The 27,353-nt window shown below is 38.7% G+C and overlaps 2 protein-coding genes across 3 annotated transcripts in view; one reads left to right on the top strand and one right to left on the bottom strand.

The window, feature by feature from the left end:
* The first annotated feature begins 1,273 nt into the window (after window positions 1-1,273).
* Window positions 1,274-17,593, top strand: CHORDC1 (cysteine and histidine rich domain containing 1). The gene is made up of 11 exons (XM_038137447.1): window positions 1,274-1,478; window positions 4,836-4,885; window positions 6,923-6,979; window positions 7,460-7,620; window positions 8,194-8,294; window positions 9,251-9,309; window positions 10,298-10,368; window positions 10,644-10,749; window positions 11,816-11,935; window positions 12,560-12,622; window positions 13,122-17,593. Exons 1-11 carry the CDS (start codon window positions 1,415-1,417, stop codon window positions 13,263-13,265), a joined length of 996 nt encoding a protein of 331 aa, XP_037993375.1. The 5' UTR covers window positions 1,274-1,414; the 3' UTR covers window positions 13,266-17,593.
* LOC119701182 (N-acetylated-alpha-linked acidic dipeptidase 2-like) overlaps window positions 15,087-27,353 on the bottom strand; it is a 39,152-nt gene continuing 26,885 nt past the window's right edge. The window contains exons 18-20 of one of the 2 annotated variants that reach the window (XR_005257035.1): window positions 26,515-26,607; window positions 24,629-24,954; window positions 15,087-23,936 (exon numbers count right to left, since the gene is read on the bottom strand). Coding sequence is in view for 1 of the 2 variants with exons in the window: in XM_038137429.1 (XP_037993357.1) it covers window positions 24,765-24,954; window positions 26,515-26,607 (283 nt within the window). In the remaining variant the exon portion in view is untranslated. Of the gene's footprint in view, window positions 24,955-26,514; window positions 26,608-27,353 lie in introns of both variants that reach the window. The other variant, XM_038137429.1, reaches the window with a different exon arrangement.

Genomic DNA, 27,353 nt, shown 5'->3' with positions numbered 1-27,353 from the left:
TTTAAGAACTATTCTTCACCTTATGAAGAATTGATAACATAATGATGTAATGATGCACGTACACCTATATGCAACATTTCTTATACATCTTATACTTATTTCATAAGACATCTAACAAAAAACCAAATAATTAAATGCTTTTTTATAGAAAGAGAAGCATTCCTATGCATTCCCTTTCTTTTCAAACTCTTATTATCACTTGTATTTATACAATGAAATGCTTCTGGTAAATAGCAAGAGAATAGGTTTTTTTCTTCTTTAAACTGCAAGAAGCCTCAATAGGAACTGCAGATCAGAGGGAAGCACTCAGTATTCGATGGCTCAAACAAATGTGTATCTTTATGTGACACACACATAAAAAGATGCCAGGAGACATCAGGCATCAACTCACTAGTTTTCACAAGATCAGGGCTACATCAGAAGCAGTCTCCTGATGATCCTTTTGCATCCTGAAACTCCCTTTAGGAAGCACTTTTTTTGTTCAATCTGTGTATGCATGCTTCAGAATTTCTCATAGGCTGTACGAACACCTGGGCAATTCTATTTTAAAAGCTGTGCTGTAGGTGTTTAACTAGGAGGAATCGGTTTGTAATTGTGTGCAGTAATGCAGATGTCTGTAGTTATGTATTTAAAACAGCATGTAGTGACAAGAGAAGGAATGGCTTCAAACTGAAAATTTTAGACTCAGTATTAGGAAAACATTTATTTTGAGGGTGGTGAGGCACTGGGACACTGGATGCCCCCTCCCTGGAGGTGTTCCAGGCCAGGTTGGATGGGGCTTGGAGCACCGTGGTATAGTGAAGTGTCCTTCCCTATCGTGCTGGGGTTGGAATTAGATGATCTTGAAGGTCCCTTCCACTGCAAACTATTCCATGATTTTAAATACAACCTCTATAAGGCACACCATAGAGCATATGTGAGTTGCCCACCTGTCAGGAGCAGCCGGGCAAACTTTCAGGCAACTAAGAGAACATAAATTACTGTCTTCCATAGTAAGCTTCTGATACTGGCATCTGTGCTTCAGCGCAGATGAGACAGCCTTTTAATACGTACACACAAGCATTAATTTCAAATCAAACTCACATGCAAGGAAAGGGAAGAAAACAAAAAAAAAAAGCGCTAGAAATTCTCCGGAGGCCGAGCATTAACCCGCAGCCGCGGCCCCACTCCCTACCGGGCCCAGCCGCCCGGCGCTTCCACGGCCCCGCAGCAGCGCCTGCGCGGCCGCCCGCCCGCTGCCGCCGGCCCCCGAAGCTTCGTGAAGATTCCGGAAGGCTCCGGCCGGCTCTTTCCGCCGCGGGAACTGCCCCGCCCCCGGTGCCGCTGCCCGGCTTCCTTCCTTCCTTGCCTCTTCCTTCCGCCGTGTTCCAGCGGGCTCGCTCTCCCGGGCGGCGGGGCAGGAGGTGCCGTGGCCATGTCGCTGCTCTGCTACAACCGGGGCTGCGGGCAGCGCTTCGACCCCGAGAACAACACGGAGGGTGAGAGCGGCGGAGGGACCGCGGCGCCGTGCCTCCCTGGCTGCCGGCTCAGGGAGCGGGGGTGGCCTCCGGGGTTCTGCAGGGCGGTGTGAGCCCGTCCCGCCCGGGGCCGGGCCCCGCGGCGCTGCGGGGCTGTCACCCGGCCCGCGGGGTGCGGCTGGCCCGGGGACACGCGCGTGGGGCCGGGGCAGGCCTGGCGCTGCACAGCGCTGGCATGTGTGCCAAAGGCGCTCAAGGCCAGCGTAGGCTTCTCTGCTGAGGCCCTCTGTGGGTGTTGCATTCATCGCAGTTACCAGCGACTTTTTGGTTTTTAGTTTGGTTGGCCGGTTTGGGTTTTGTTACTGTTTTTTAGTTCAAGTGTGTGGACTTGCAGCAGGTAATTAAATGTGTCTGAATTGCACACGTGTGCCTGCTCTTCCAAGTGCCTTGAGCGCTTGCAGTGCTTCTGTGTTTCCTGGGAATGTTGGTGAAGTGTATTTAAAGCTCTGTCACTTGGGGTTTCATAATTCCGCAGAGGTGCAGAAGGGTGAGTTGAGTTTTCAGACGGCTCGCCCTCACCTGGTTTATAAAGTAACTGTGTTGGTTGAATTTCTAGAGTGCTCTCTTTGTGTTAATTTAATTTTTAGTGACCCTCAGGGCTAGAAGTAGGCTGACATGTTCTAGCTTGCACATTTTTCGTGGTTTAGAACCGTGGCAATAAAGAGTGTTTATTTTTCTGAGCTACATGTTTTTGCGTAGAGAGGGGCAACATATTGAGTAGGACTTGCTAATATTAGTAACAGCAGAAGCGGTCATAGTTGCGGAATGCTTAAATTTAGTGATCTCTTCCACCACTCACCACTGTTCCCTACACCCTTTTGCCCCAAAAGGCAAAGCAGATAACGGTATTTATTGTTTAAAAAAAAAAAAAGGAATCCTATTAGGACTTTGTGACCTGTGCTCCTTATAAAAGTAACACTTCTTTACAGTTTGTGATCAAGCTGTAGTAAACTAGGTCAGGTTGGTTGGCATGGCCATATGCTAGCTCTGAGGTGCTTGGGTTGGGGAAAACAACTTCATGACACGAAATTTGTTTCAGTAAGTTGGCTGTAACATGTAGTGGAATCTCTGTGTCCTAGACTAAGCATTTCAGAAGGTAAATGTAATTATTCACAGATTGCTACAGAGAAACAAGTTTTGCGTATGGGTGGCCCCTACAAATTTCTACTTTGACATTTAATGAAAGGACTGAAGTGCTTTAAGAATGCAGCAGTAAGGTGATAGTAGTGTGTGCACGGTAGGATCAGTTTGAGTATGAAATTGACATCAAAAAGATCCAAACAAACAAAAACCTGAAAAATTATGTTACTTGTGTCTCCAAAAATTATCTGAAGGTTGGAGAAAATGGCTTTGAAATACTTTGGTCTTCCTGGTAAAGGAAAGGTATTGACAGCAGTGGAGAGGTAACTTGTTTTGTTTGTTTTTTGGGTTTTTTTTCAGTGAAAATGTAGAATAGCAACCAAAAGCTGCAGCAATCTGATCTCATATGAATCAGAACTAGAATATGCTTTTATCTGCTTGTATCCTAATTTTCTGTTGCGCTCAGTGTGAGCACAGATGGGCTGGTGTTTTACTGTCCTCTAGCAGCCACAATGGTCAGACTGCTCAGTGGTGAGATGCCGCTGGCTCTGCTGAGGCACTGCAGAGCTCCTTGTCCTGGCATCTTCTCTCCTGGAGCACGCAGGGCCCTCAGGAGGCAGCAGCCAAGTGGGCTGTCATTTGCTCCACCTGGTACCTACTGCAGAGGGGGCTGCAGGGAGTGAGGAAAAAGGATTGCACTTGGCCAGATGGACAACCAGGCGCTTGTCCGTGTCTGCCTTGAGCTGGAGCTCAGCCACCCCTGACTTAGTTGATTTTGTGATGGTTCTGGTCTCTAAAACGGTAGCTGTTATTAACAGCATCTCTCTAGTGAAGAATTAGAAATACTCATTTAAGTCTTCTTACTCAGGAATAATTTTTGCTACAGAACAGCTTATTTTTACTCTAGTGATGCTTCTAATGACATACTTTCATACTTTTGGAAAAAATTAACCTCTTCTTTTATTTGATTAAACAGTGAAGTCCTGGTCACTATGCAAAATAGCTACATTTTTCCTTTTTAATTTTCCTGTGAGGTTTTCCAGCATTAGCTTTTCATCCTGAAACTGAAGGAATTGGTAGAGGTTTATGGATATATTTGTAAGTCTTGCTGAAAGGCTAATGTCCCAAAATATGTGCATTTTGAGTTGATGTCCCTCGGACTGTATTAGTGCGTTAGACATAGGCACTGAATATAAAATCAACAAAAATTATACAAAATGAGGTTTCTTTAAAAATCTACATATTTATAAAAAAAGATAGAAACAACCAAGTTTGGGTTGGGTTTTTTGCCTATTAAATATCTGTAGGCAGATTGCTAATGAAGTTATTTATCACTTTTTTCTTTTGCTTCCTATTATGTGCATTGTTACTATTTGTGTCATTTTAAGTGTTTCTAATTTTGCTTTAATGGCTAAAAGATAGTGCTTAGAGTCAAGTCAGTAAAATACCGTCCATGCAGTAAATGCCAGTGAGAAGTTATATAATCAGAGCAGTTTTATTACATGTTAAAGGAATACAAGTAAAAGAGAACAGCTGTGTAATGTTGATAAACGTTTGTATTCACAAACACTTTCATTAATGGAGGCTGTGTTCTAGTGTAGTGTTTGTACAGAATCTATTAGTAATAAATAGTATTGATACATCAAAATTGCATGCATGTGGAAGAGTAACCTTTGGGTTTATATGCTTAAGTGGCTTAGGATACTACAAACATTGAAAAAAAAACCAGGGTAATTATGGTTCAAATAATGAACTCATGATTTTCATGAAGAGACTTTTTTAACAGAATACCTCTCGACAGAAAGCTCTGATCAGGTTCAGACAGATGTATTTATAGCGATAAATCAGTATTTTCTGTCTGTTAGGTAGCAATAGGGTCACCTTTTTACTTCTGCAAAATTACCAGTAAGGCCTGATTACTGATGGAGGCCAGGGATGGTCCATAGAAGGTTTACTTGCTTCACGTGGAAGTAGTAGTTTGTCTTAAATACCTGCTTTCTAGTTTGTGTTGTATAATACTTAAGAAGAAAGAAGACCTGATTATTTATGTTTAATATATGCACTCATGTAGCTTTTTTGGTGAAATCTGGATTTTTCTGAGTAATGATGTGGACTCGGGGAAGCGGGGCAGCTCATGAGATACATGAATTCTAAATGTGGCTATTTTGCTAGGTTTGTAATCATATGAATAAAGATTCTTGGTATGCCTCAATATTAATAATAATCATTGTCTTCTAGGTTCATGCACATACCATCCAGGAGTGCCTGTTTTTCATGATGCTCTCAAAGTACGTATGCAACTGTCCTTTTAAGTATTATCTATTTGGTTTTTCATCTTTTTAATTCCAGATCTTTCAGTGTTGAGAAACTGTTGTTCAGTCTATCATGAGCAACCCCATGAAATTAGAAAAGCACATTCCTGAAAAAGAAAAATTCCACTCATATGGTCTAAGTTCCATACAAGTCTAGATGACTTGTTTCCTGTTGATTAACTGACTTTAGGTCTCTCAGCAGTTTAATTAGGTCCTCTAAATAGGACTGTGAAGCCATTGAGCAGTTTCATACTCTTTAAGTTAATTAATCTGCTTGGAATTCAGAGCAGCTGCTTGTGGTCTAATGTGGCCAGGGCACTAATGTGTATGTGACATTTGTCTGCTGTAAAAAACAGTCACGTTTATTTAATCAGCCAGATGAGGATGTTGGTTAAATTGGGACTGGTCACCCACACCTCTTACGCAGCTGTCCAGAATTCTTGGGCTCCATCTTCAGTGAAAAATTAAGCATACCTGTGATGGGTCTCTAGTGCTTAGGCCAACTGCATAGCCCATCCTTGGTTTTATGCTAAACTGTTTTCCCTCTTCAGGATCTACTGGATGCATACAAAGTGCTTACAGGGGATCATTTCAGACACAACTGCTGAAACAGTACTGGAAATCATTCTAATAATTTAATTGTGTGTAGTCAAAAATCTGCGGTCCAGAAATGGAGCCTGGCACTTTATTAATGCTGATGTAGCCTGAGTGACTTTTCTTAGAACACTAAACTGCTATTTAGCTGAGCTTTGAATGGAGTGAGTGGAGTGGAGTGAGCTTTGAGTGGAGTGAGTGGTTTGTTGTTTTTTTCTTGGTACTTTAGTACTACTTCTACTGGAAGTACATCTCATCCTAACAATGTGGTGTCTTTTGGCCTTGTGAAAGCTTCTGCATTTGTGCTGGGCAGTGTGTTTGCTGTGAGCTGTTGCTTATATTGCAGTACCTGACTTTGGAATTAGCCATCTTGTACCACTGGCAAATAGGGACAAACACTCTTAGATCAAACACCTTTCCAGTTGCTTAGACAATGGTAAATTCTTTTGTACAAAATTATAGCTGTACTCAGAATACAGTACAAAAATCTTCCACATAATTATGAAGAGAGAAATTATACAGATAGCTCAAAAACTTATATTTACTCCGTCTTTCTCTTACATACTCACTGTTTATAAACAAGTACGAAGTTTCCTCCTTCTCCTTATCCTGCCTCTTGACCTACTTAAAAATTTACCATAATTGCAAATGAGCAGTTTTCTTTGTGCTATGAGTTCTAGGTAATCTAGGTGAGCTGGATGAACCTTTTGTCTCCTCAACTGTGGAAACAGTTTGTATTTTGAGGATATTTTAGAACCACCTACCTAAAACCCATTGTGTTGCACCACTTAAGCTTTCAAAGCGGTGGTGCGTTAGTCCAAACTGTTGCCTCTAATAAGGTTCTTTGTGTTCTAAGATACATTATTCACAGTGGCAAGGCAATTTGCTCTAAAATTGAATTTCTGGTTTATATAATAAAAGTGCTCTTGATTGATGTCGTTGGATAGCTGTGCAATGCACATATCCAACTCTGTTGGTAGGAAATAAGAAATTGAAAGATATGAGTGGTGCTCAGGAAAAGAAAAAATAAATCCCTATCATTTTTGGAAGAGAGCCTGTGCATTGAGCCGCAGGTGAGCCTGGTCTCAGGTGTAGTATTTCTTTGTTTTGCTTGCATGTTACTTAATGAGATGAAGTAACATTTCTGTTTTCTGTTGCACAGAGTTGACACCTAACTTGTCATGGAAGTATTGCCTCACATTTACTGAACTTTCTGATTAAGGCAGCACCAGCAAACTAGAAGACTTCTCTGGCTTTTAAAACTGCAGATGATAATATTGTCTGCAGTAGGGAGGAAAACAATTGCTTATCTTGATATGCCACATCTTTTAAAGAAATATAATAAATACTTTGCTTTTTTAAAGCGTTGTCAAGTTTGGTAGTGATGGCTATGTTGTTTCTCTTCCAAAATGTTTATAGGGTTGGTCGTGTTGTAAGAGGAGAACAACAGACTTTTCTGACTTCTTAAGCATTGTGGTATGTACTCATGATTATTTACAATTTCTATACTTGTCAAGTGACAGTGATTAATATTAAATGGTGCATGTGCTTACATGTTTTAAATTAGCCTACTTCTGTTAAAACAGTCTTAATTCTTATATGCTCTATTTTTCTTCATATAATGCTGAAGTCAAGGCTCATTTTCAAGCTTTGTTAACATTATCAGAATAGGTTTTGAAAGAACTGCTTGCTAATAAAGAAAGATGGTCAACATTTATTGCTGCTTTGCTTGACTACAGAAAGTACGCATTTTTCTTTTGACTTTTATCCAAAATGAGAACATTTTCCATTTTAGTGGTAGGGTTTCCTTTGCAGCCAGTGTTAAGAGTGGGCTAAAGGAAAAGATGGAGCTGAAGAAATGAGTCAAGAAGATTTGTTGCAATTTTTGTTAATTTTTAATACATATGAACTATGCTGCATTTATATATAAATAAAAACATATGCTTTCCACAATAGGGCTGTACAAAGGGTTTCCATAACAGCGAGAAACCTCCTGAGCCTGTTAAACCAGAAGTCAAAACTACCTCTGAACGAAAGGAGCTAGCTGAACTGAAACCCAGGTTTCAAGAACACATAATTCAGGCACCAAAACCATTGGAAACAATTAAGAGACCAAGGTACGGTATATGAAACTTAAGGTTTTCCAAATTTGTAGTCACTTGGCCAAGTTAAAGCTTGCTTGGTTATTCAGTGTTGTACATTTCATAAAGTGTAGAAATTCTGAAATTAACCTTAGAAGACCTTGGTTTTGGTTAAAGTGATGATGTTATCTGAAGCTTCAAAGTATGAGAAAAGAATTCTGATTATGACAAAGAAGTATGTAATATTTCAGCACAAGAAGCAAAAATTGAAGTCTATAACCTCTCAACTTAAACTACCACTACAAACTGCGTTAAGTGCTTTAAACAGTAATAAAAATAATTTTGAGGTGTTTGAATTTAGGTTCCTTAGTATCTCTGATTTATTTTTATTTTTGTAGAATATTGAGGATTTCCAGTTGAAAGCTGAGACTGCCTTCTAAGTTTCTAGTCTGTTTTTTCATAAACAGTGCAGATTGGCATTTACAAATGTAGTTTGTTGAAGGGAGGTTGGAAAGGAAGAGTCTTGTAGGAAGATTAAAAGTTACTACTTCGTCTTCTATAAATTCTTTCTCATGAAGTAAGCTGACACTAATACATGGATGTTTTTAGCCCAGATGAGCCAATGACAAATTTGCAGCTGAAAGTGTCAGCTTCCTTGAAACAAGCTCTCGATAAACTGAAACTGTCATCAGAAAACGAAGGGAGAAAAGGTAAGGAGACAGGGAGATTAAGTAGGTATGTGATGCTAAGTGTCACACAAATAAATGAAATGCTGATCTTGTCATTTCTGCAGTGATAGTTTCCTGTAATTATGTTATTTTTCTTAATAATCTGGGAAATACCTTCCAATCCACGAAATGATGATTGAAGTTCAAATGTGGGGAACATGGAGACTTGGTTGTCAGGAGCAGTTCATTGTCATTAGCATTATTTGAACTGTGTCTTTTCTAAGATTTCATTGTTAGAATGGACATATGGGATGTCCATTCTAATGGACAGAATGGGAATATCCATTTCTGAATATGTGACTGACAGAGTTACCAAGAAATTAATTTACTCCCTATTGTTGTAGAGACAGTATCATATAAAGCCTTCGTAAATTGGTGAAATTCCTCAGAAGACTAGTTGGTTCTCCCTTGTCTGTTTTTCCTCTTCCTTCTTCCCACATTTTATTTGGAATTTGGTTCCAGAAGTACACTGCTCCTTAAGTAACTTTATAATTTCAACCTACGCATGTGGCTATTTTATGCTCTTTTGTTCTTGTGCCAAGCTAATTTAGCTCTTCTTTCTCCATGGTATCCAGATTATTTCCTTGTGTGTATTTATAGACAGCAATTGAAGCCTTATACATTCTTAGTGTTACAAAACCGAACAAGATGAATGATTGTTCGCTTCCCCTGTGATTATAATGATCATCTTCATCTTTTTTTATTTACCCCACTTAAAATGTGTAAAGATATAGAGCCTAGAATTTGATGCATAGGTAATACAGCTTTTGGAATGTTTCTCTGTACCTTTCTGGCAGATTTCACTGTCAGACAGATAATAGAAGCTTGAAGAGGAAGGTTTTTCTAATCTCCTCCTCAGCTCATTTTAGTCCTTAATAAAAGCAAAATGTTCGGTCAATTATACAATTCATTTGCTGTTTTCTGTAATCTATTTACAGAGGAAGATAGTGATGAAATCAAGATTGGGACGGCATGTAAAAATGCAGGCTGTTCAAAAGTAAGTGGTTCAGTTGTACTCTAAATGCAGCTGCTCAGCTATTAAGTGAGCAGTTTTGGGTTTTTGTGTGCTACAAGTTAATTTGGAAAAGGCACAAAGTCCATTTGGTTTAACAAATGCATATTTGATAATGTACGTCATTATGGACAAATGTGAGTTGTTTGCAGAAAGTTGAAGATTTTTTTCCTAAACCTGTCACGAACTTCTAATTAGTAAGCTTGTCAAATACATGGTACTGAGGTGTTTGAACTTAACGTTAAATATAGTGTTGGTGAGAGGTGGCTTACTGATAACACTTGAGTTGCTCTTGATAATGTGTACAGATCAGAAGCATCTACAGATCTTAAGAGTTAATGCTTCCTGCAGGAATTAAAAAGTCAGTGTTTTAACACTTCTAGTATCAAAATTAGTCATTATATTATGTAGTCATTTTAAGTGACGGGCTTGTTTTGTGCAAAATGGGACAGTAAAATTTAAATAGGTTTTTTTACCTGGCAGATTTTGCATTATTTACCGAAGCTCTGCTGGGAGGAGAACTTTGACAGTCTTTGTGTTGGGAAGAACTGATCTGATATGCAGTGGCTAAGTTGTATATTGTTTGTTTTACTTTCTCTAGAGAATCCATGTGTTTTATGAATGTCAGATTTAATTTATTTTCAAGTTAAATTCTTGTTTTCTCTGAATGCTCAGAGTATTTTAGAGACAAAAATCTCTATGAAGACCTGCGGTAACCTTTATGAGCATAGGTGGTGTCATATGTGCCACTGAACTAATATAAAGTACAGCTTCTTAGCAGTGCCAGAGACCCTTCTGTGAAGGAAGGTTGTCCAGTTACTTTGAAGACCTAGAACAAGCCATTAAATCTAGAATATTTACCCAAAAGCTTTGTTGTACTTTGGTCATTATTTCTGGGTTTTTTTGTGTTTTATTTTTTTCCTTGCTGCAAATCCTGTAGCAGTAATACACTTTAAATGCTTTGTCCCACCAGACATACGAAGGACCACACAGCACAGAAGAAGTATGTATATACCATTCTGGTGTACCTATTTTCCACGAAGGGTTAGTATTCTGCTAACTTCCGTTTTTGTACCTGTGTTCTGTGAAGGGTTAGTATTCAGTTAACTTCAGGGGTTTTTAACTAGTCTGTTGTGTATTCCTGCTTTCTTTGTAGATGTTGCCTTGATTTATTCTCTATTCCCTCTTCTGTCAAAAATGGCAATGCTTGAAAAGAGTATATGGAAGTAACAGTAATACTGCATAAAGGAAAGATCTTAAATGTTCACAGTAAATAGTGTCCTAAATATTGTTTGTTAATTACTTTGCAAACTTTCAAGGATGAAGTATTGGAGCTGTTGTAAAAGAAAAACTTCTGACTTCAATACATTTTTAGCTCAAGAAGGCTGCACAAGAGGAACACACGTGTGGACTAAAAAGGATGCAGTAAGTAGCATTAAGATTTCATTCTGTAACTGGCCATTCTGAATTTTGAATACTGAAATGTAGTTTGTAGCTTGATTGAGTTATACTGTAGCTGAGATATTACAGGTTATTATATATTACCTCTGACATAATGTGGAGGATACATAATGTGCACAGCAGGAAAACTGAGAAATGGAGTATGAAGTAGTCTGTGGTACAGGAGTACTTGATTCTTTAAGAATATTATAATTGGTCACATGATGGATACAGGTGAGCAAAAAGTTCTTGGTATGAATGTATTTTCTGTTGCTGAGGCAAAAAGGGTTTGACGCTGCAAACATCAGGAATGTTTAACAAAAGAAAATGAAGATATATTATAAGAAATGTAGTTTCATTACCTTATTCCAGAGCAATTACTTCACAAATCCTTTGCTTACTTTAAATCTTATAATTGCTGCTTGCTTTGAATATTTATATTTTTGTTCAAGAATTATTTGCAAGTGCAGAAGGGAAGGATTAAAAAAAAGTTGAAGTGGTGAGTCTAAAGCAGGAGAGTGTAGAAAAAGAGTAAAGAATTTTATCCACATTTAAAGAAACCATTAGTATATTAATTGTATGTGTATTGAGATAATGGGCTTCTATCCAACAAGGGATTTTTTTATCTTAGCTTTTTGTTTTTATTTTGAGAGTTTTTTCACAGTTTACTTACTTTTTCTGCATCAGAGAACAGAGAGTAGTAAATTTTTTTTGCAGGACTATGAAGCATTCTTGGAGTCATGGCATTCTTTCTCTTTGTTCAGTTCCTTTTTATAACCTGCTGGCTAACTGGAGTCTTGGAAAGGAAGTTGATCCACCAAGTAACATTTTTTTGTTGTAGTTTGTTTGAGAGGGAGATACTGAAATTCTTAGTAAAAAGAATTGCAAGTGGAGTCTTGAGTCTCCTGTGAAGATGAAATACAGTCCTTTATTAGCTATGCTAATTGGCTATTAAAATAGTCCTCTGTGTTTATGCTGTTAACCTTGTAAAAAAAAAATTCAACTGTAATTCTAAGTCTTTTTTTTTTCCTGTACCTTTTTCCTTATATAGGGTACGAAAGTAGTTCCATGCAGGCATGATTGGCACCAGACTGGAGGAGAAGTGACTGTTTCTGTATATGCTAAAAACTCTGTCCCTGATCTGAGCTACGTTGAAGCTAATAGCACAATGGTGAGCCTCTACCTTAAGATCAGCAACTTGAACCTAGGAAAATCTCTTCAGCTTTATTTACAAGGCAGAGATAACATAAGACTCTTTTCTGAGTAACTGCTTTTTCTTGGCATTTGTGTTTGTTCAAGTATGTATAGCTTTTTTCTGCCTTCTGTTTGGACATCTGCTCTTGAATGTGTCAGGTTTTTTTAAAGCTGCAATAAAGTATGCAAAAAAAAATCTTTGATTTGACTTCCATAATTAAAACTCAAGCATGATGGGTTCACATGACCATATGTATAAATAATTATAGAGTCATCATTTACTTGTATTTGACTTAATATAATTTGATACCATTCTTCATTGTATGCTGTTTCACAGCTACTAATATTAAACAGGTGTTAAAATGCCTTTCTGATTTCTTTATCTAAAATTATAAGATACCAGTGGTCACTGTTGATTGCGACTGTATCATAATCTATTAAAATAGATACTCCTCTCTATTTCTGGGGCACAATTTTATCACTTTGGTCATTGTAGGATCCAAGTCCTAAAATGCTGTATTCTTTTCAAACATGCTTGGGGTGTCAGATGTTTTATTAACATGATAAACTTTTCTTTTTTGTTGTTGTTTTTCCTGTTAAGGTAAATATGCATATTGTATTTGAAGGAGAAAAGGAGTTTCATCGTAGTGTGAAGTTATGGGGAGTAAGTATAAAGATATTTTTTTCTGTTAAAAAGAAACAAACAAAAAATCCCAGAAGGAATTAGCTTCTTCTAATTCAAAGCCATTAGCTTCTTCTATTTCAAAATGGTTTGGTTTTCCTTATTACTCTGTTTTTTGAAAGAATTTTTGTTGCATGACATTGAGTAATTACCTTTAAATCTGAATAAAATTACATGGGAGATACAGTGTGACATCATAATGGGCACTGCTTTGTACAGAAGGTCGTTTCTGATCCCAACACCATCGTAGTGGTATTGTGGAAAACCTTTGGTGATGTATGTTAGATATGCATAGGCATATGTTTGTCATAAACATTCCATAGCTTGAGAATGGGAAACAGTCTTGATTTTTCAAGATACTAGAGGGATCTTCATCTACCTAAACATCCACTGAAATTTAGTGATGAGGTACTCCCCAGCTTAAATCCCCAACGTCTGTCAGTCTGTTAAATTAAAGTGTGAAATACCTTTACTGTTCTAGGTGATCGATGTAAAGAGGAGTTATGTGAACATGACCGCTACAAAGATTGAGCTCACTATGAGAAAAGCAGAGCCCCTGCTATGGGCAAGTCTGGAGTTACCAGTATCCAACACACAACCAAAACAGGAGACTTCGGATCAATAACGATTCCAAGAGACAAGTTATTTCCCATGATGAAGTGGTGACTTGCTACTGTAATCAAATATTTATCTTTTATATAGATTTCTTTTTTTTTTAATGCTAGTTGATCTGTTCCCTTCTAGAAAGAAATTTGACGCACAGTAAATGGGGGTGTAAACTTGAAAGGGTAACAGTTATTTCTGCTCTTGCTCCCATCGGTATGTTTATGCTAGATGCAATGTCTCCATGGGAATTTAGAGTAAAACAGCTATTGCCCTTTGCTTGCGACCTTCCCTACCATACACTGACTATCCCAGTAGATATGCTCTCTGTTCACAGTGGGTGTCTTTGTTTTCCAGCTGTTCTGTTTAGACTGGATGCGTTTGGTAGCCTGTGTTAAATTCAACACTGTTATGAAGCATGCAGTAATGCAGATAGAAAAATCTGAGGTTGAACTGATTAGCATATAACTCTACATCTAGACTAAAAGGTTACATAAAGAGAAATAGGAAGTTGTATACTTGTAGACTTTCATGTTCTGAAACAAAGGTTTCTTTCAATACCTCTTGGCTTAGGGAGGAATGAAATATGAAATGAATGGTGTTATTCCAAGGATTTCAGTACTTGCTGACTCCTGCTGTCTTTCATGTATCAAAGCAGATCAGGTTAAAATTTTAAAAAAGGTGGCAAGAAGGGATTTTTTTTTTACTCTTTTACATTTGCTATTTGAATAGTTAAATATAAAAGCAAATGGACAGTGAAATGGCTGTATAACTTAACATTTCAGCTGTGAATAGTATGCAAACAGCAAACTATTGTAAAATTACCAAAGTGCTGTATATATGTGGCAGCCTTTAGAATGTATAGTCTGTCATATTTTACAACATTGAAAATCTCAAGGCTCTTCTCATAGTAGATGGATATGTGTAGTAGGAGGAACCAAGACACACTGTAGGTGTCTTGGTAAAACAATTTCCACATAGATGTGTGTGGAAATCTTGACTCTGAGGATGGTCATCTAAAAACTGCAGTTATGTACAGGGTAAATCTTAGGAGAAACAACATGCTTTGAAATCTCTGTCTCATTGTAATTGTACCTTTGAATCAAAATACTTTGAAAGAATACTGTATCTTTTGAGCAGACTGTAACTAGAAATCAAGACCTTAGTTTTATTTTCAGTTCATCAGTAAAGGTGTGTGGCTGAAAACAGGATAGCTGTAAAAATGAGATTTTTTTTTATCCAGGCAGCAACACACAGTAACATTACTTTCTATTTCAGGTTGGAATAGTTTCTTAATTTTGGCTTGCAGCTGAAATAAAAATGTTTTCCTATTAAAGTAATAAAAAATGCACACCATTATTTATCGTGCCTAATCCTATATACATAAACAAGAGGGCTTGTGGACTGTTAAAAGTGTGTGGATGCTCATCTTCCAGCCTTGGCAGACTAGGAATAGCGTCAGGAGAAACACAGGGTGTAGTAAAGGCATTCTGAAATGAAATACAGATTTCTGAGAATCTTGCTGTTTTCCAGTAGGTATGATTTGACTCAGACTTCTTTCTCTAATAGTACTTGAAGTCCTACTTCATGCTTAAAGTAGTAGGAAATACATTACCAAAGAAACCATCCCTGAAAACCAAGAAGGTTACACTGGTGATACAAATATATATACACACACATATATAAAATTGTTTTGGTGCTTCTCTACCTTAATTTCAAGATCCTTTGTCCTCATTACTTAGTTTGAGCATGCTTGTATGCTCCCTTGGGCCCTTTTAAAAATTTCAGCTCTAAATTCTGCTGGATAGATTCTGTTAACCTCTAATAATGCCTTTTTTTTTCTCTTTTTTTTTTTTAAATCAGAAAATGTCAGGTACTGCAAAGTGATAGGGTACAAGCCTATAAATGAAATATGGTAAAATATGTGCCTGCCAGGTGGTCCTCTGAATATTGAACAGATGTTCCTTGATGTGTTCTGAACCAACAAGTGGAGTACTTATTAGTGTGACACTGAGAACATCAGTGGATGAAAAATTCTAGATAGCTGTAGCTACTAGCATGCCATCTGTGTTTGTGGGTGCAGAACTCTGAACTTGGACAGCAAAATTAGTAGTGCTTAAATGCCAGGATAAAGTTCTTGTTTAACAAGCAAGTTCAAGCGTGTCTATCCATATGGATATATAGATATCCTAAATATGTTTAAAAAGTATGGAAAACATATTTTCTCCTCATGTGCATTAGGTTTACGTAATGTAAAACCTGTTCTAAAGAACTACATGGAAAATGGAATTCCTTGGGAAAACAATTTCTGTTTTTAAGTAAATTGTATTCTGCCTTAGCGCACTAAACCCTAAAGGGAGAGAAATGTGGATGAATGGGCTGTCTCATGTGAATGCTGCTGCAGGCTTTGGGATCCTGTTACTTGTTTCACTCTTTCAAACTATGTTCTGCTGGTAGCTTAGTCACCTTGGCCATAGGTGGAAGAAAGCTCCCAGTTTTGCTTTTGCTTTTTTTATTCCTCCTGCTCTTCTCCTGTTTTTCATACTTTCAGAACAAAGCTAAAGATACTTCAAGTGTTCTATAATGACTCCCCCATCAGTGGCAATACAACCACTTTTAAAGCTTACGTGTTTAAAAAAGCAAGGAAACAAGCTAAAGAATAGATGAAAACCCCACCAGCTTTGGTCAGGCAAGAAGGTATAGATTGTACAATAACAGCATAGTTTCTGTGGCCTGGGATGCTTTTCAGAATAAAAGTATAAACCTTCAGATGGCCTTGACTGCCATAAACTGTCTGTTTAACTGCAGCAATTCTTAGCAGTTTTTTATAACCATATGTCTGCATCTATCCTGAAGCTGCAAGAGCTGTATCACTCACTGAATTTGTGTGTTTTGAGCAGTTGCTCACAACAGGCTTCAACACACCAAGGGTTGTTCCTGGTGTTTCAGGCAATGACTTCTTGAAATGCGTAGTGGTAGCAGACACTTTGATGGAATATTGGCTTGGCTGTAACTTTTATTAGTAAGTGTGGAGAGAAGGTAAGACCAACTGTAGTGTACTAAACCAATCATGATGGATACTTTCCTAAAAGCAAGATTTGTCAAATAAGCAAAGTGATACTTGATCACAGGCATTCACCTGTCTAATAATATGACACTGTATTGCAAAGCAGTATGAACAAGAATACTCGGTGTCAAATTCATCCTTTTTTCATGCTCTGAGATCTTGTGCTGTATTTATCAAATTCAGTTGATACCGTCTAACTATATTTTTATAAATAAGTGTTTAAGAGCTGTAGTGTGTCAGTATGGGTTTATGTGTTACACATGTAGACAAGCATGTTACATGAGTCAGAGCTGACTGTCCAGGTAGGTGCACATAAAACTTCACTGTCATGATCCGGTTATAATATGAAAAATTGCATGGGTATACAAGTTTACAACAGAAATCTTAATCTTTTCCCTCATGTATAAGCTCATTTTCCTATCTAACATTTCATACCTAACATTGCATCCCAGGTAAAAAGTGATAGAGGATGAGAGGAAATGGCCTCAAGTTGCACCAGAAAAGGTTTAGATTGGATGTTAGGAAAAACAATTTTAATGAAAGGGGAACAAGCTGCCCAGGGAAGCAGTCCAGTCACCATGTCTGGAAGTGTTTAAAAAAACCATGGGAATGGCACTTAAGGACATGGGTTAATGGTGAACATGGTATGGTGCTACCTTGGTGGTTGGTGATCTTAGACATTTTTCCAATCTTAACAGTTCTATGATCTTGTATCTGTAACAACATTTATTGGAGGAATTAGAATTTATGTGAAATGTTAATACACTGCTAAGCACAGGACTGATCAGCTACTTCGACTCTTAGATGCTGATACAATTTGACAGAAAAATCTTCCATTGGATGGTATTCTGGATTGTGTACATTATCAAGTCACCATTTCAGTAGTTTAGGAATTAGTTTTAATAGGAATTTTGCCTTGGAAAAAAATATACCTATTCAACATAATGATGCATTTTTGGCTTGCATTCTTTAAACATGGCATGAGTATTGATTAAATACTGTATCTGTTAATGATTGGTCTTTCCCAATTTGCTACTAAATTTTTTTTACTTCTGTTCAGGAAGGAGATGTTTTTAAAGTAGTGAATTATGTGTCTGGAACTGTTTAAGGGGTGGTAATAATTTTGCCATTATAAGAGTCTTGAATTACAGTTGAAGAGGAGATGACTTCGCATGGCTGTTTGATTCTGCACATTCACAAACTTACATGCAGAAATTAATCTCGTGTCTTCATGCTCTAGCTTTTTTTTCTAAATGTATCCAATAAAATTCTTATTACATGCTGGTTGCATTTGGGGTTTGTGTTTGACTCCTTTTATTATGGGTGCAAACTTCCCTGTTAGTTTGCAGCATGGTTGTTAAAGTAAAATATAAGTGGACATTGTCCACATGTAAGTGTATATAGGAGGGAAACTGCATTGCCAAGGGGTTTTTCCCACCTGTAGTTTTTTTCTTTGCTTGTTGCTTTCTAAAGCTACTGCCCAGTCAAGATATGAGTTTTGCAGAAATCTCAGTGTGGTTACTGAGATGGGGCCTGTCTCATTTCACAGAAGGTGTTCATTCCAATAATTTTGAGCTGTCACAAGCTTAACAGAAGTGGAATAATTCCAGATACAGTGGCTGTTTCTAAAGTTGCTGAAGGTAATGTTGCTTTGAATTTTTTTTTCTGGTTTCTAAGAGAAAGAAGATAACTTTCCAAAACCTCTGGCATTCACTCAATGTAGAAAAGGGTTCACCTCTTGAAGCCTGATATCTTCTATGGTAATAAAAACTTGGGCTTTCGCCAAAGTTTGTGTAGATGTTTTGACCAGAGGGTAACCAAAGTATTGTCACAGACATTACAAACAGTAATCCACAGTCAAATGAGTGTTAAGCAAAAAATGAAGCATCCTTTTGAATAAAATATTTTTGTTACTTACTAGAAACAAATATTTGAAGAATTAGTTCCTTGTTAAGTTTTAAAGCTGCATTGCAACAAAATTCATTTAAAGCTACCTAGAGGCAGATCTTTCACCTTACAATGGTCTATGAAATATTTTTAGTCCAGAAACCTTGTTCTCTGAAATGTGATTTAAACCTATGATAAATATTGATACTGCAATATTATTGCTGAATTCCATGCTTGGGAGAAAACTTAACCTAATATACTTCTAGCCTAATGTGCTTAACCTAATTTGTTTCTCCTAAATTGGAAATCAGGCTTGTGTATAACAAGGCAGAGCTGATGCAGTGTGCGTCTTTACCCCAAGGGACTTCATTTAGAGGTTTTTTAAGGGAATGCCTTGTAATCAGGTAATATCGTGTACATAAACAACCCAAATTTTAAATGTTCTGCCCATAGTGAAAGCAGTTAACATTTGGAATGTTAACTCATGTTCAAAACCTACAATAAAGAGGTAGTTTAAATTCTTTTAACTGCAGCTTTGTGAACTGGAAGCTTGTTGGCTCTTCTGTTACCAGAGTTTTAGTTTACTGGCTAACTTAAGTGGGATGCTTAAGCTTTCCAAGAGCAATTAACAGCTGTAAAGAAGAGAAGGTTGGTAAAATGAATGGAGAATATTGAAATGTAGTTGAAAATAAGCTTTTAAGAAAAAGATTGTCACATGTTTGTTGTTGAAAACTAATTCAGAGAAGATGCTAATGATGATGCAAATGAACAACTCCCAACAGCTGAACTTGACAGTGTTTTATAATTTTCTGACATACCTTTGTAAGGGTTCACATCCTTGCTGTGTGAACACAGTAGCATTGATCAGCACTTGTTTTGCTGTTATTTTCCCTCAACAACATTTTACTTTCCAAAACAGCCAATTTAAATTTATTGCACTTATAATTAAACAGTTGTATTGGCACACATTGCCTGAAGACTTGGGTATGGTTAGGACTTGTACAGTGAAAAGTGGTCAGAAATTCAGTGTGGTTTAGTGGTAATACCCAAATGCTGAGTGCATAATTCTTAAGCTAAACCATGTGTAATTTTAATGAGAGTTTGTATTTCACAATTGTATTATATAATGCACATATGTTTTACCTTAGACTGCCCCATAAGGGTACTTCAATAAGCATAACTATTCAGGAGTGTATTGCAACCTGTGGTGTTGTACATCCTCCTTTTTCCTCCATGCATTGCAGGTGTTCTTCACTGAAGTCTGAAGTACAGTTTTGTGCAGACTGAGCAGTAGCTGTTAGGGAGCTGATAGATTTTGCCAGAGGTTCTCCATATTCTGGTAATTGTGTTTTAGTACAAAACAGAGTGTAATGCTGCTTGAGGGGCAAGTGCCAAGTCCTGTAGTCGCACTCTGAATCCTATTCAAATACCTGGTCCTCAGGCAGGTTGTTTTTTATCAGACTGCAGATGACAAGAATGATGTTTGCAAAACCAAAATCCCATCAGGCCAGATTGGGTGAGCAGAGGTGGTTTGAAAATACAGAAAGAAAAGCTGGGTTAATTTCATCCATTTCTCAGGTTTACCAGGACTGGACACTGAAGTATGCATATGACTATTGATAAATAACTGTCCTTAATGATCTTTCTTTAAAAAATTTGGGACCTCCTCCATGTAGTCCCCAGATGTCAATCTCTGCTGACAGTCCAATGAACACAGGATTCCTGTGGCTGGTAGCATGGCAGAAGCTTCATTCCAGCTCTGCAGGGTCCTAGAACCTGCCAGGCTTGCTTTGTCTGAACTTCTTTTAACCTGCCTGTAGCTTTGTTCTGGCTTGTTTGGCTGTTAAAACTTTTCTTATGTCCAGGTGGCTCTTGTCTTACTTGGTGTACCTTGTTTCTCATTCTGTAGTTTCTTCTTGTAGACATATTTTTTAATGAAACTATTAAAACTAAAGTAGGTTTATTGTGTAGAGCAACATACTGCTGACTAGTGCCACGTCACAGAGGGATAGATGCAGGGGGCTTGAAAACTGAGGCATGGGATGTGGTGTAGAGGACTACTGATACGGGATGATTGGAGAAGGGGCAATGCTGGGTAACAGAGATCCCAGGAAGAGAAACAGCTCATAAATATTACAACTGCTTTTCCATTGAAGGGGTTGTTCTGTAATTTCTTCTTTTTTTTTTTTTCTTTAATAATAGAGCCTAATCATTCTTCAATCGCACAATTAAGATTTCGAGCATACCAACAATCAACCTGTCTTTAGTTACAAAGTGTGTTTCCCTCTGCCTGTAATAAGACTGGCAGGATGCTTATGTGTGAGCCCTCTGCCATGGCAGTGGACAACACTATCACTGCTGTCAGTACCCACACTACTGTAAGGGTAGTGCCAGGATAATATGATGTGTGCTGCAGACTGAAGAGAGCTTTAGTGCAGGCTGGTGGTGTCCAGGCACGCAGGCTCTGGTGGGAACTATGGAAATACAGCTTAGGAGGCAGAGCTGAAAAAACAAAAGCAATGCTTCAGTAGGGGGGTTCCAGATATAAATCTTTGAGTGCTCAGTGTTCACAGCTGGCCATGTTTGCCTGAACTCCTGCTTCTGACGGGTTACGTAAGGGTGTGTTGTCACAACAGTTGCTGTGTCCAGCAACTGTGACTTGGGTTTCCTTCTAAAAGTACAGCCAAGTTTGGAAGTAGTGTGGATGGCAGCATCAGGAACACGTCAGCTGCACTGTCAGCAGACTAGCAAAGCACATCTGGGGAAGGTGCCATGTAAACTTAGCAAGTCTATTCTTATCCAATACCCTGCTGTGAAATGCTTTTCTATTACTGCCTCTCCCATTCTTTCCCTCAATGAAAGGTTGGAACATGTTTGGAGTTTAACTGAACCAGGTCCAGCCCCTCTGGCATGAGGTGCCTAACAAAGCACTCTTACTCCTCCTAGATTCCTTGAGCTCCCTGAGCTGAAGAGGATGTTTAAGGGTGCAGCATCCATCAGGAGAAGCACTGTTGATGCTGACAGAAGCATCCTTGACCTTATAGATTCTAACTGGCACAAGTCTCAGTGGTGTAATGGGAACAATCTTTTACCTTAACAAAGACTGCTTGCTAAATTCAGCTCCTGCTGGTTTCTCTAAGGACACTTTATATGAGCAGGTGCTGTTCTTTGAGGAACAGCACTTAGGTTCTGCTCCGAACAGCAGAAGCAAGATTTCGGTATTTCATTTAATTACTGTTCTCTGCTCTGCCATAGGGAAGTTCATTATGTTCACCATCATTCAGCTTTTTCAATAGCACTGTTAACTGTACACTGAAATCCTATGAATAAAACTAGGGGAATTTAGAGAGGAAAAAAACAAGTCATGCATGTCCAATTTCTACCAGCTGCAGAGAGGGGTCTCCAGATGAGTCTGACAGAGTGTCACCTGGAAATTCCAGCACCTAGGGTTACAGATTTCTTTCCAAAGGCAAGCCAAAGGTATTTCAACCATAAGAGAATCTCAGTCATAGGATAAAACAAAGGCTTGGGTTGAAAGGGATCTTTAAAGGCTTTCCAGTCCTGAGTAACTGATCTTTTCAATACCAAGAATAAGGGATTTTGTGGAATTTAGTATAAGCCATTTATAAGTGGTTTGATTTCCTTATTTATAAGGGTTTGGATATCACTCTCCCTCAGTAGAACTTTATAGACAAGAATGGAAATAGATTTAATATATTTTGAGTACTTCTCAGGATGTAGCTGGTCATGATGAATCTCACATTCACCCAGTTATCAATTAAGTTGACAAGAGGAACAAAGCGATCAATGCCAGCTGTGCATTCAGCCTGCTGTGAGCTGTAATTTATTCTTACAGCTTCAAACTGCACAGGGAAGCAAGGAGAGATTGTCTGTTCTTTTGCAGCAGCAAGGTAATAGTACAGAACCTCAAAGGCTAGCTACTACTGAGAGTTATGTTTACTGGTGAAACATTTGTTCACTGGTTTATACATTTCTGTAAATTAAGGAAGAAGAAAGTTCCATCAAATATTTCCTTACAATGTGGAAACTCCTTGTTTGCCTTCTACTCTGATGATCCTACAGCAGCAACCACTGGCAGATCCGAAGTTGGCTGCTGCTCATGAGGAAGAGGCACTAATGGCTTTTTTCCACCATCTAGATAGCCTAACCCTCCCTTGGAGGCACATTCAGTACTGCCCATTGCAGTTAATGTGAAGTTATGATGGAGCATGAAGGGCACACCATTCAGAGAAAGGGAGAAAAACCACAGTGCAGTTATGTACCAGTCACATCATTGCAAGATATTCTTAAGCAGTAAGTTCAGCTACAGATGTAGAGATGAAAACTGTGAGCATCCCCAGTTAGGTAAAAGTAAAGAGAACAACAAAAATGTAGTTGCTGTTCTTAGGCTCATAGAATGGTTTAGGTTGGGAGGGACCCTAAAGATCCTCTAGTTCCAGCACCCCTGCCATGGGCAGGGATGCCTTCCACTAGACCTCAAGTTGCTCAGAGCTTCATCCAGCCTGGTCTCAAACACCTCCAGGGATGGGGCATTCACACCTTCTTTGGGCAACCTCTGCCAGTGCCTCATCACCCTCACAGTAAAGAATTTCTTCTACTCTAAACCCACCTTCTTCCAGTTTGAAGCCATTCCCCCGTGTCCTATCACTACACACCCCTGTAAACTCCCTCTTCAGCCTTCTTTAGCTACTGGAAGGCTGTAAATAAGGTCTTTCCAGAGCCTGCCCTTTCCTAGGCTGAACAACCCTAGGCCATCTCAGTCTTGTGCTCATGAGAGAGATACTCCAGCCCTTTGATCATCTTCATAGCCTCCTCTGGACTTGCTCCAACAGGCCCACATGGCTGTCATGTTGGGGCCTTGGCTGGAAGCAGCATTCCAGGTGGAGCCTTGACTGAGTAGAGGGAGAGAATTACCTCTGTGCCCCAGCATCAACTACTCCTGTCTCTTATGTGTGTGCTGGCAAGGTCAGTTTTGCACTCCATTTCCCAACAGAAGAGGTAAAGCATGGACTCTAGAAGTGTAATTTCCTCCTCACATGCCTAAGGCTTGATCTGTGAAAAGCAATTGAACAGTAAATTATGAGAATAACATCCACAAGCACACAATCCTTCATCTTCCATAGAGGCGTACTGGAGGTGATGCCAGGGAAAGCCTCTCTTCTTGGTGGCATATATCCCCCAAAACAACTTCCCACAAGTTATTTCTGGTTCCCTTGTTTGAATTCAAGGCATTTGAGATGAGAACAGCAACTCTGTCCAGCTTTTCTAATTCTCTCCTTTTTAGGGCCACATCTGTTCTATTCCCCATAAAGCAAAGAAGATTTTATTCCCACAACATGGTGCAATTTATGGTAGTGAGAAAAACTGTAGTATATTTTACATAAGAAATTAAATTGGTTAATGTCAGTTTCCACAAGCTGGAATGGGATTCAGTAAAATTCTAGCAATTTTATTAGTTTTAAAGCATGTAGATGAGAATTACACCCAAAGGGTAAATGAAGCAAGAAATTTTTAAGTTTTTTTTTCTTCTTATACAAACTAAACAGTTTTGTACAACTGGCTTTCTCAAGCATTTCAGTTCCTCTTTGAATGTAAAATCAGCTCCTGATGGGTAATGTTCTTCAGGTCTTACTTGAAGACAGAATTATCTCAAGCTCCATGCTAATAGTATCAATGTCCTCCAGGTCCTTCAGATGGAAAAAATATGAAAGAGATTGCCTGGGAAAAAACAGGAACAAAAGCTGCCATGGGTTCAGAACTAGAGAAAGTGCCAAAAAGAGCCGGGAGAGAGATCTGCACTTTTCCAAAGTGCAAATAAAGGAGGGAGATGCATAGAGACTTTCAGAGGGATGGATATGCATTCCACTGAGACCGTGCTTTTGGATTTCTGCATATAAGCAGCTGTTTTCCCTCATTGTCAGGAATGGCCAGTACTGCTTTGGCAATCAGTGGGAGAGTCACTTATTTATTTTTTCAAGGAAAAGAAAGCAAATCTGTGTAAAGAGCATTCACTGGTCCTGCAGAATAGATTCTGAAATGCAGAGATGCCTTTGGTGTCTTCTATTATAAAAGTAATTTTCAGAACAAGAAAAATGTACAGGCTGAGTATTACATTTTTTCCATCAAAATGTGTGCTGCTGATCACTGCCTTGGACAAAATTTGCGGGTAGCTTGGCAAATAATTGTTTTCATAACTATACATTCAAAACATTGGGTCCTCAAAGCTGGCAGATCTCTCAGAAAATTCTAATCAGAAACTGATTGTTCCTGCTTCCCCCCTTCCCACTTTTCTCTACTCCCAAATTTGCTTCCATCCAGGGCTGTTCATGAAGCTACAGTTCTGTCAGTACCAGAGATGCAGCAATTCCTAGCTCAGGAGTTCTCTGACACACAGAGCTCTGCTCACCTACCATGTGGTTTGGGAGGCTGCAGACTCAGGCAGGGCAGGCAGTCGGGGACACTGGGGAGAGTCAGGGACACTGCAGCAGCCTGACAGCTCTGTGTGCCACACTCTGCTCTGCTCTGGGAGTTTTCAAAGCCTTCATCTTACGCTACTTCCTTCAGTGTGTCTGCTGCTGCCTGAACAGTGAAGGCTGCAATGGAAATCTGCCTCTTCACTTCTTCCCAGGCTTCATGTTGATCAGCTTTGCTTTCAATATCAAACATGGCATCATAGATTCCTGGGAAGGATTCACCTGCATATTTGTTGTGGCTGCTCGGAGCAAAGATGATATGTCTGTGGGAAAAGAAGAAAAAGGCAATCATCCTAAATAAAAGAAACTATTAATGGGGTGTGTGTTTGTTGTATGTGTACTATATAAAACAGCTATGAATCCCAGAAACATCAGAACTCATTAAATACTCAGGAAATCGGTCTTTAAAAGGACAGGAACAATACCAAGATCAAAATCTGTTGGAAAGGGCACAGATTTAGGTTAGGTGGCCTTCTCCTTGGGAAGAGATGATGCATTTGTCTAATTAGGAACAAAACCACGTTACACTTTTTGAAAATGGGAGCTCAACAAACCTAAGTAATTTGCCTGTCGAGAACAGGGAATAAAACTAGTTATAGGTGTGTTGTGAGAAATGGAGTAGAAACCTCAAAAACAGCTAAGTAGCTGCATGATGGTCAGCAGATTACTTACCTAGGAAAGGAATTTAAAAAGAAGGAGAAAAAAAAAATCTGTGGATGAAATCTTGAGAAAAGCATGAATTAATAAGAAGAAAAGGGATCATATTGGATCAGAAGTGCACAAAATAGCAATCTTATTTTTTGGTGTAGTTTTTTTTTTTTTTCCTAAATAATGAATAGCTGCAGATCTGCAATTAAATTTGTTTTAGCTATGAAGTATCAAAGCACATTTACAACATGTGAAAGAGTCCTCCCAAATGAAAAGAAACATTAAAATTACATTAATAAATGCAAGCAAGTAAGAACTAATAATAAGAAAAAAAAAATCCATACAGCTTCAAATGATACCAAACAGCCAACAAGAAAATTTCTAAAAAGAAATTACTTCATTCTCAATGTGTGAATGACAGTTTATCCTAGGAAGATGGAAGTGTGATTCTCAGTTCTACCTGCCTGAAAGATTTCTGTCATGGCATGAAAGCCATCCATCAGTGAGTCAGACATACCCAGTTGTTAGAAAAAGGGGGATACTGAAAGCAAAGTGAGGTACTTACACCCCTGACACTGAAAGCTGGCATCTTGTCAGGTATTCCTAATAAAGCACTGGCTTTCTAGAAAGGATGTTGTAGTCAGTGGTTTAAGCTTTTTGGAGAACCTATAGAAGCAGCCAAAACTGGGGGAGATGGGGCTCTGCAGCACAGCTCACAGGCCTTTATCCTGTACTGAAAGGTCCCTCCCTCTCCAAACTCTGTCCAAGCTCTCCTTTCTTGGCTTCTCTCTTCAGCTGACCCTCATTACAAATCCGTTCTCATTTACTCTACCCTCTTTTCACTTTTTTTTCAATACAGTTCATTCATTCATCACTCAATCCTCACTTTGCAGACGATCACAAGAGCAATTTGTAACAGCAGTAGTACTGCACATCTACAAGTAAAAGTCAGAGTATAATGCTGTTGTGGTTTAACCACAGCTGACAAAAAGACCCAAAAGAGAGGAATTTGGCTCCACAAGACTGGTGTAGCCAAGGAGTTCTCCTTAAGTGTTATAAACAAAGTCCACTAAGTCCACTGTAATTGCTGTGAAACCCATAGAGCAGTTCAACTGACCAGTCAGCTGCAAAAATAGGGTGCCTTAGACAGCAGGTCAAGAAACTTTTAGCCTCACCTGTAAAACTTCCTTCCTGGCAAGCCCAGAGGATCAGTGAAAGCTCTTTCTATCAACATCAGCTGATCGTTCATGATGCGCACTGCAACTGAACTGCAGGAGATGGAGACAGAGAAATGTCACACAGCAGGGAAACATGACCTCCCAGTCTCATTTAAAACACTTTTCTTCTCTTTTTTTTTTTTTTTTTTTGACAGAAAAAGAAAAAAAGACAAGTGTGGTCTACAGTTTGCAAAAAAAGGTGAGGTTTTGCAAATGGAGATTCTGAATCCATGTTATATTAATGAATTGATATTTCTGTGTTAGAAAACAACATTTCACACCATGCAAAATAAAATGGGAAACTCTCTGAGAGTGTCAGATACCTGCTTAGTATTAAATGGCACTGGAAAGATAGCACTTAAGAAAATGAAGAAGAGATTTACACAGATGAAGATAGCTAAATTTTGGTGTCCACCCATAAGCCAAATGGCCATAGTCCTGTTCCAATCTATGCTGTAACATAGTAAGGATGGTATTCAGCTGTTTAAACACAACTGGTACCACATGTGGCCTGCATTCACTGCACTCAGAGGGCACAGGAGTCCAGCAGTAGCCTTAGGTTATGGATATCTGGATATCTCAGATATATGTATATGGATATAATACATAATATAACATATGGATATCTCAGATATTCTGAAGCATCCTCCTCTGTCTTTGAAGTGTGCTGAAAGTAAAAATTCTGGCATCACCTACAACACTCAAGTGTAGGTGTCTAAATAGAGATCTCAGTCCAACTCTAATTTCCATTGCTGCCTGCCTTTCCATGTATTACAGTAATTTTTTATGACAACCTG

The sequence above is a fragment of the Motacilla alba genome, chromosome 1 (genome assembly GCF_015832195.1).
Source record: "Motacilla alba alba isolate MOTALB_02 chromosome 1, Motacilla_alba_V1.0_pri, whole genome shotgun sequence".
Classification (NCBI taxonomy): domain Eukaryota; kingdom Metazoa; phylum Chordata; class Aves; order Passeriformes; family Motacillidae; genus Motacilla; species Motacilla alba.
The sequence above is the reverse complement of the archived record's forward strand: the minus strand, read 5'-3'. Positions and strand labels throughout refer to the sequence as shown.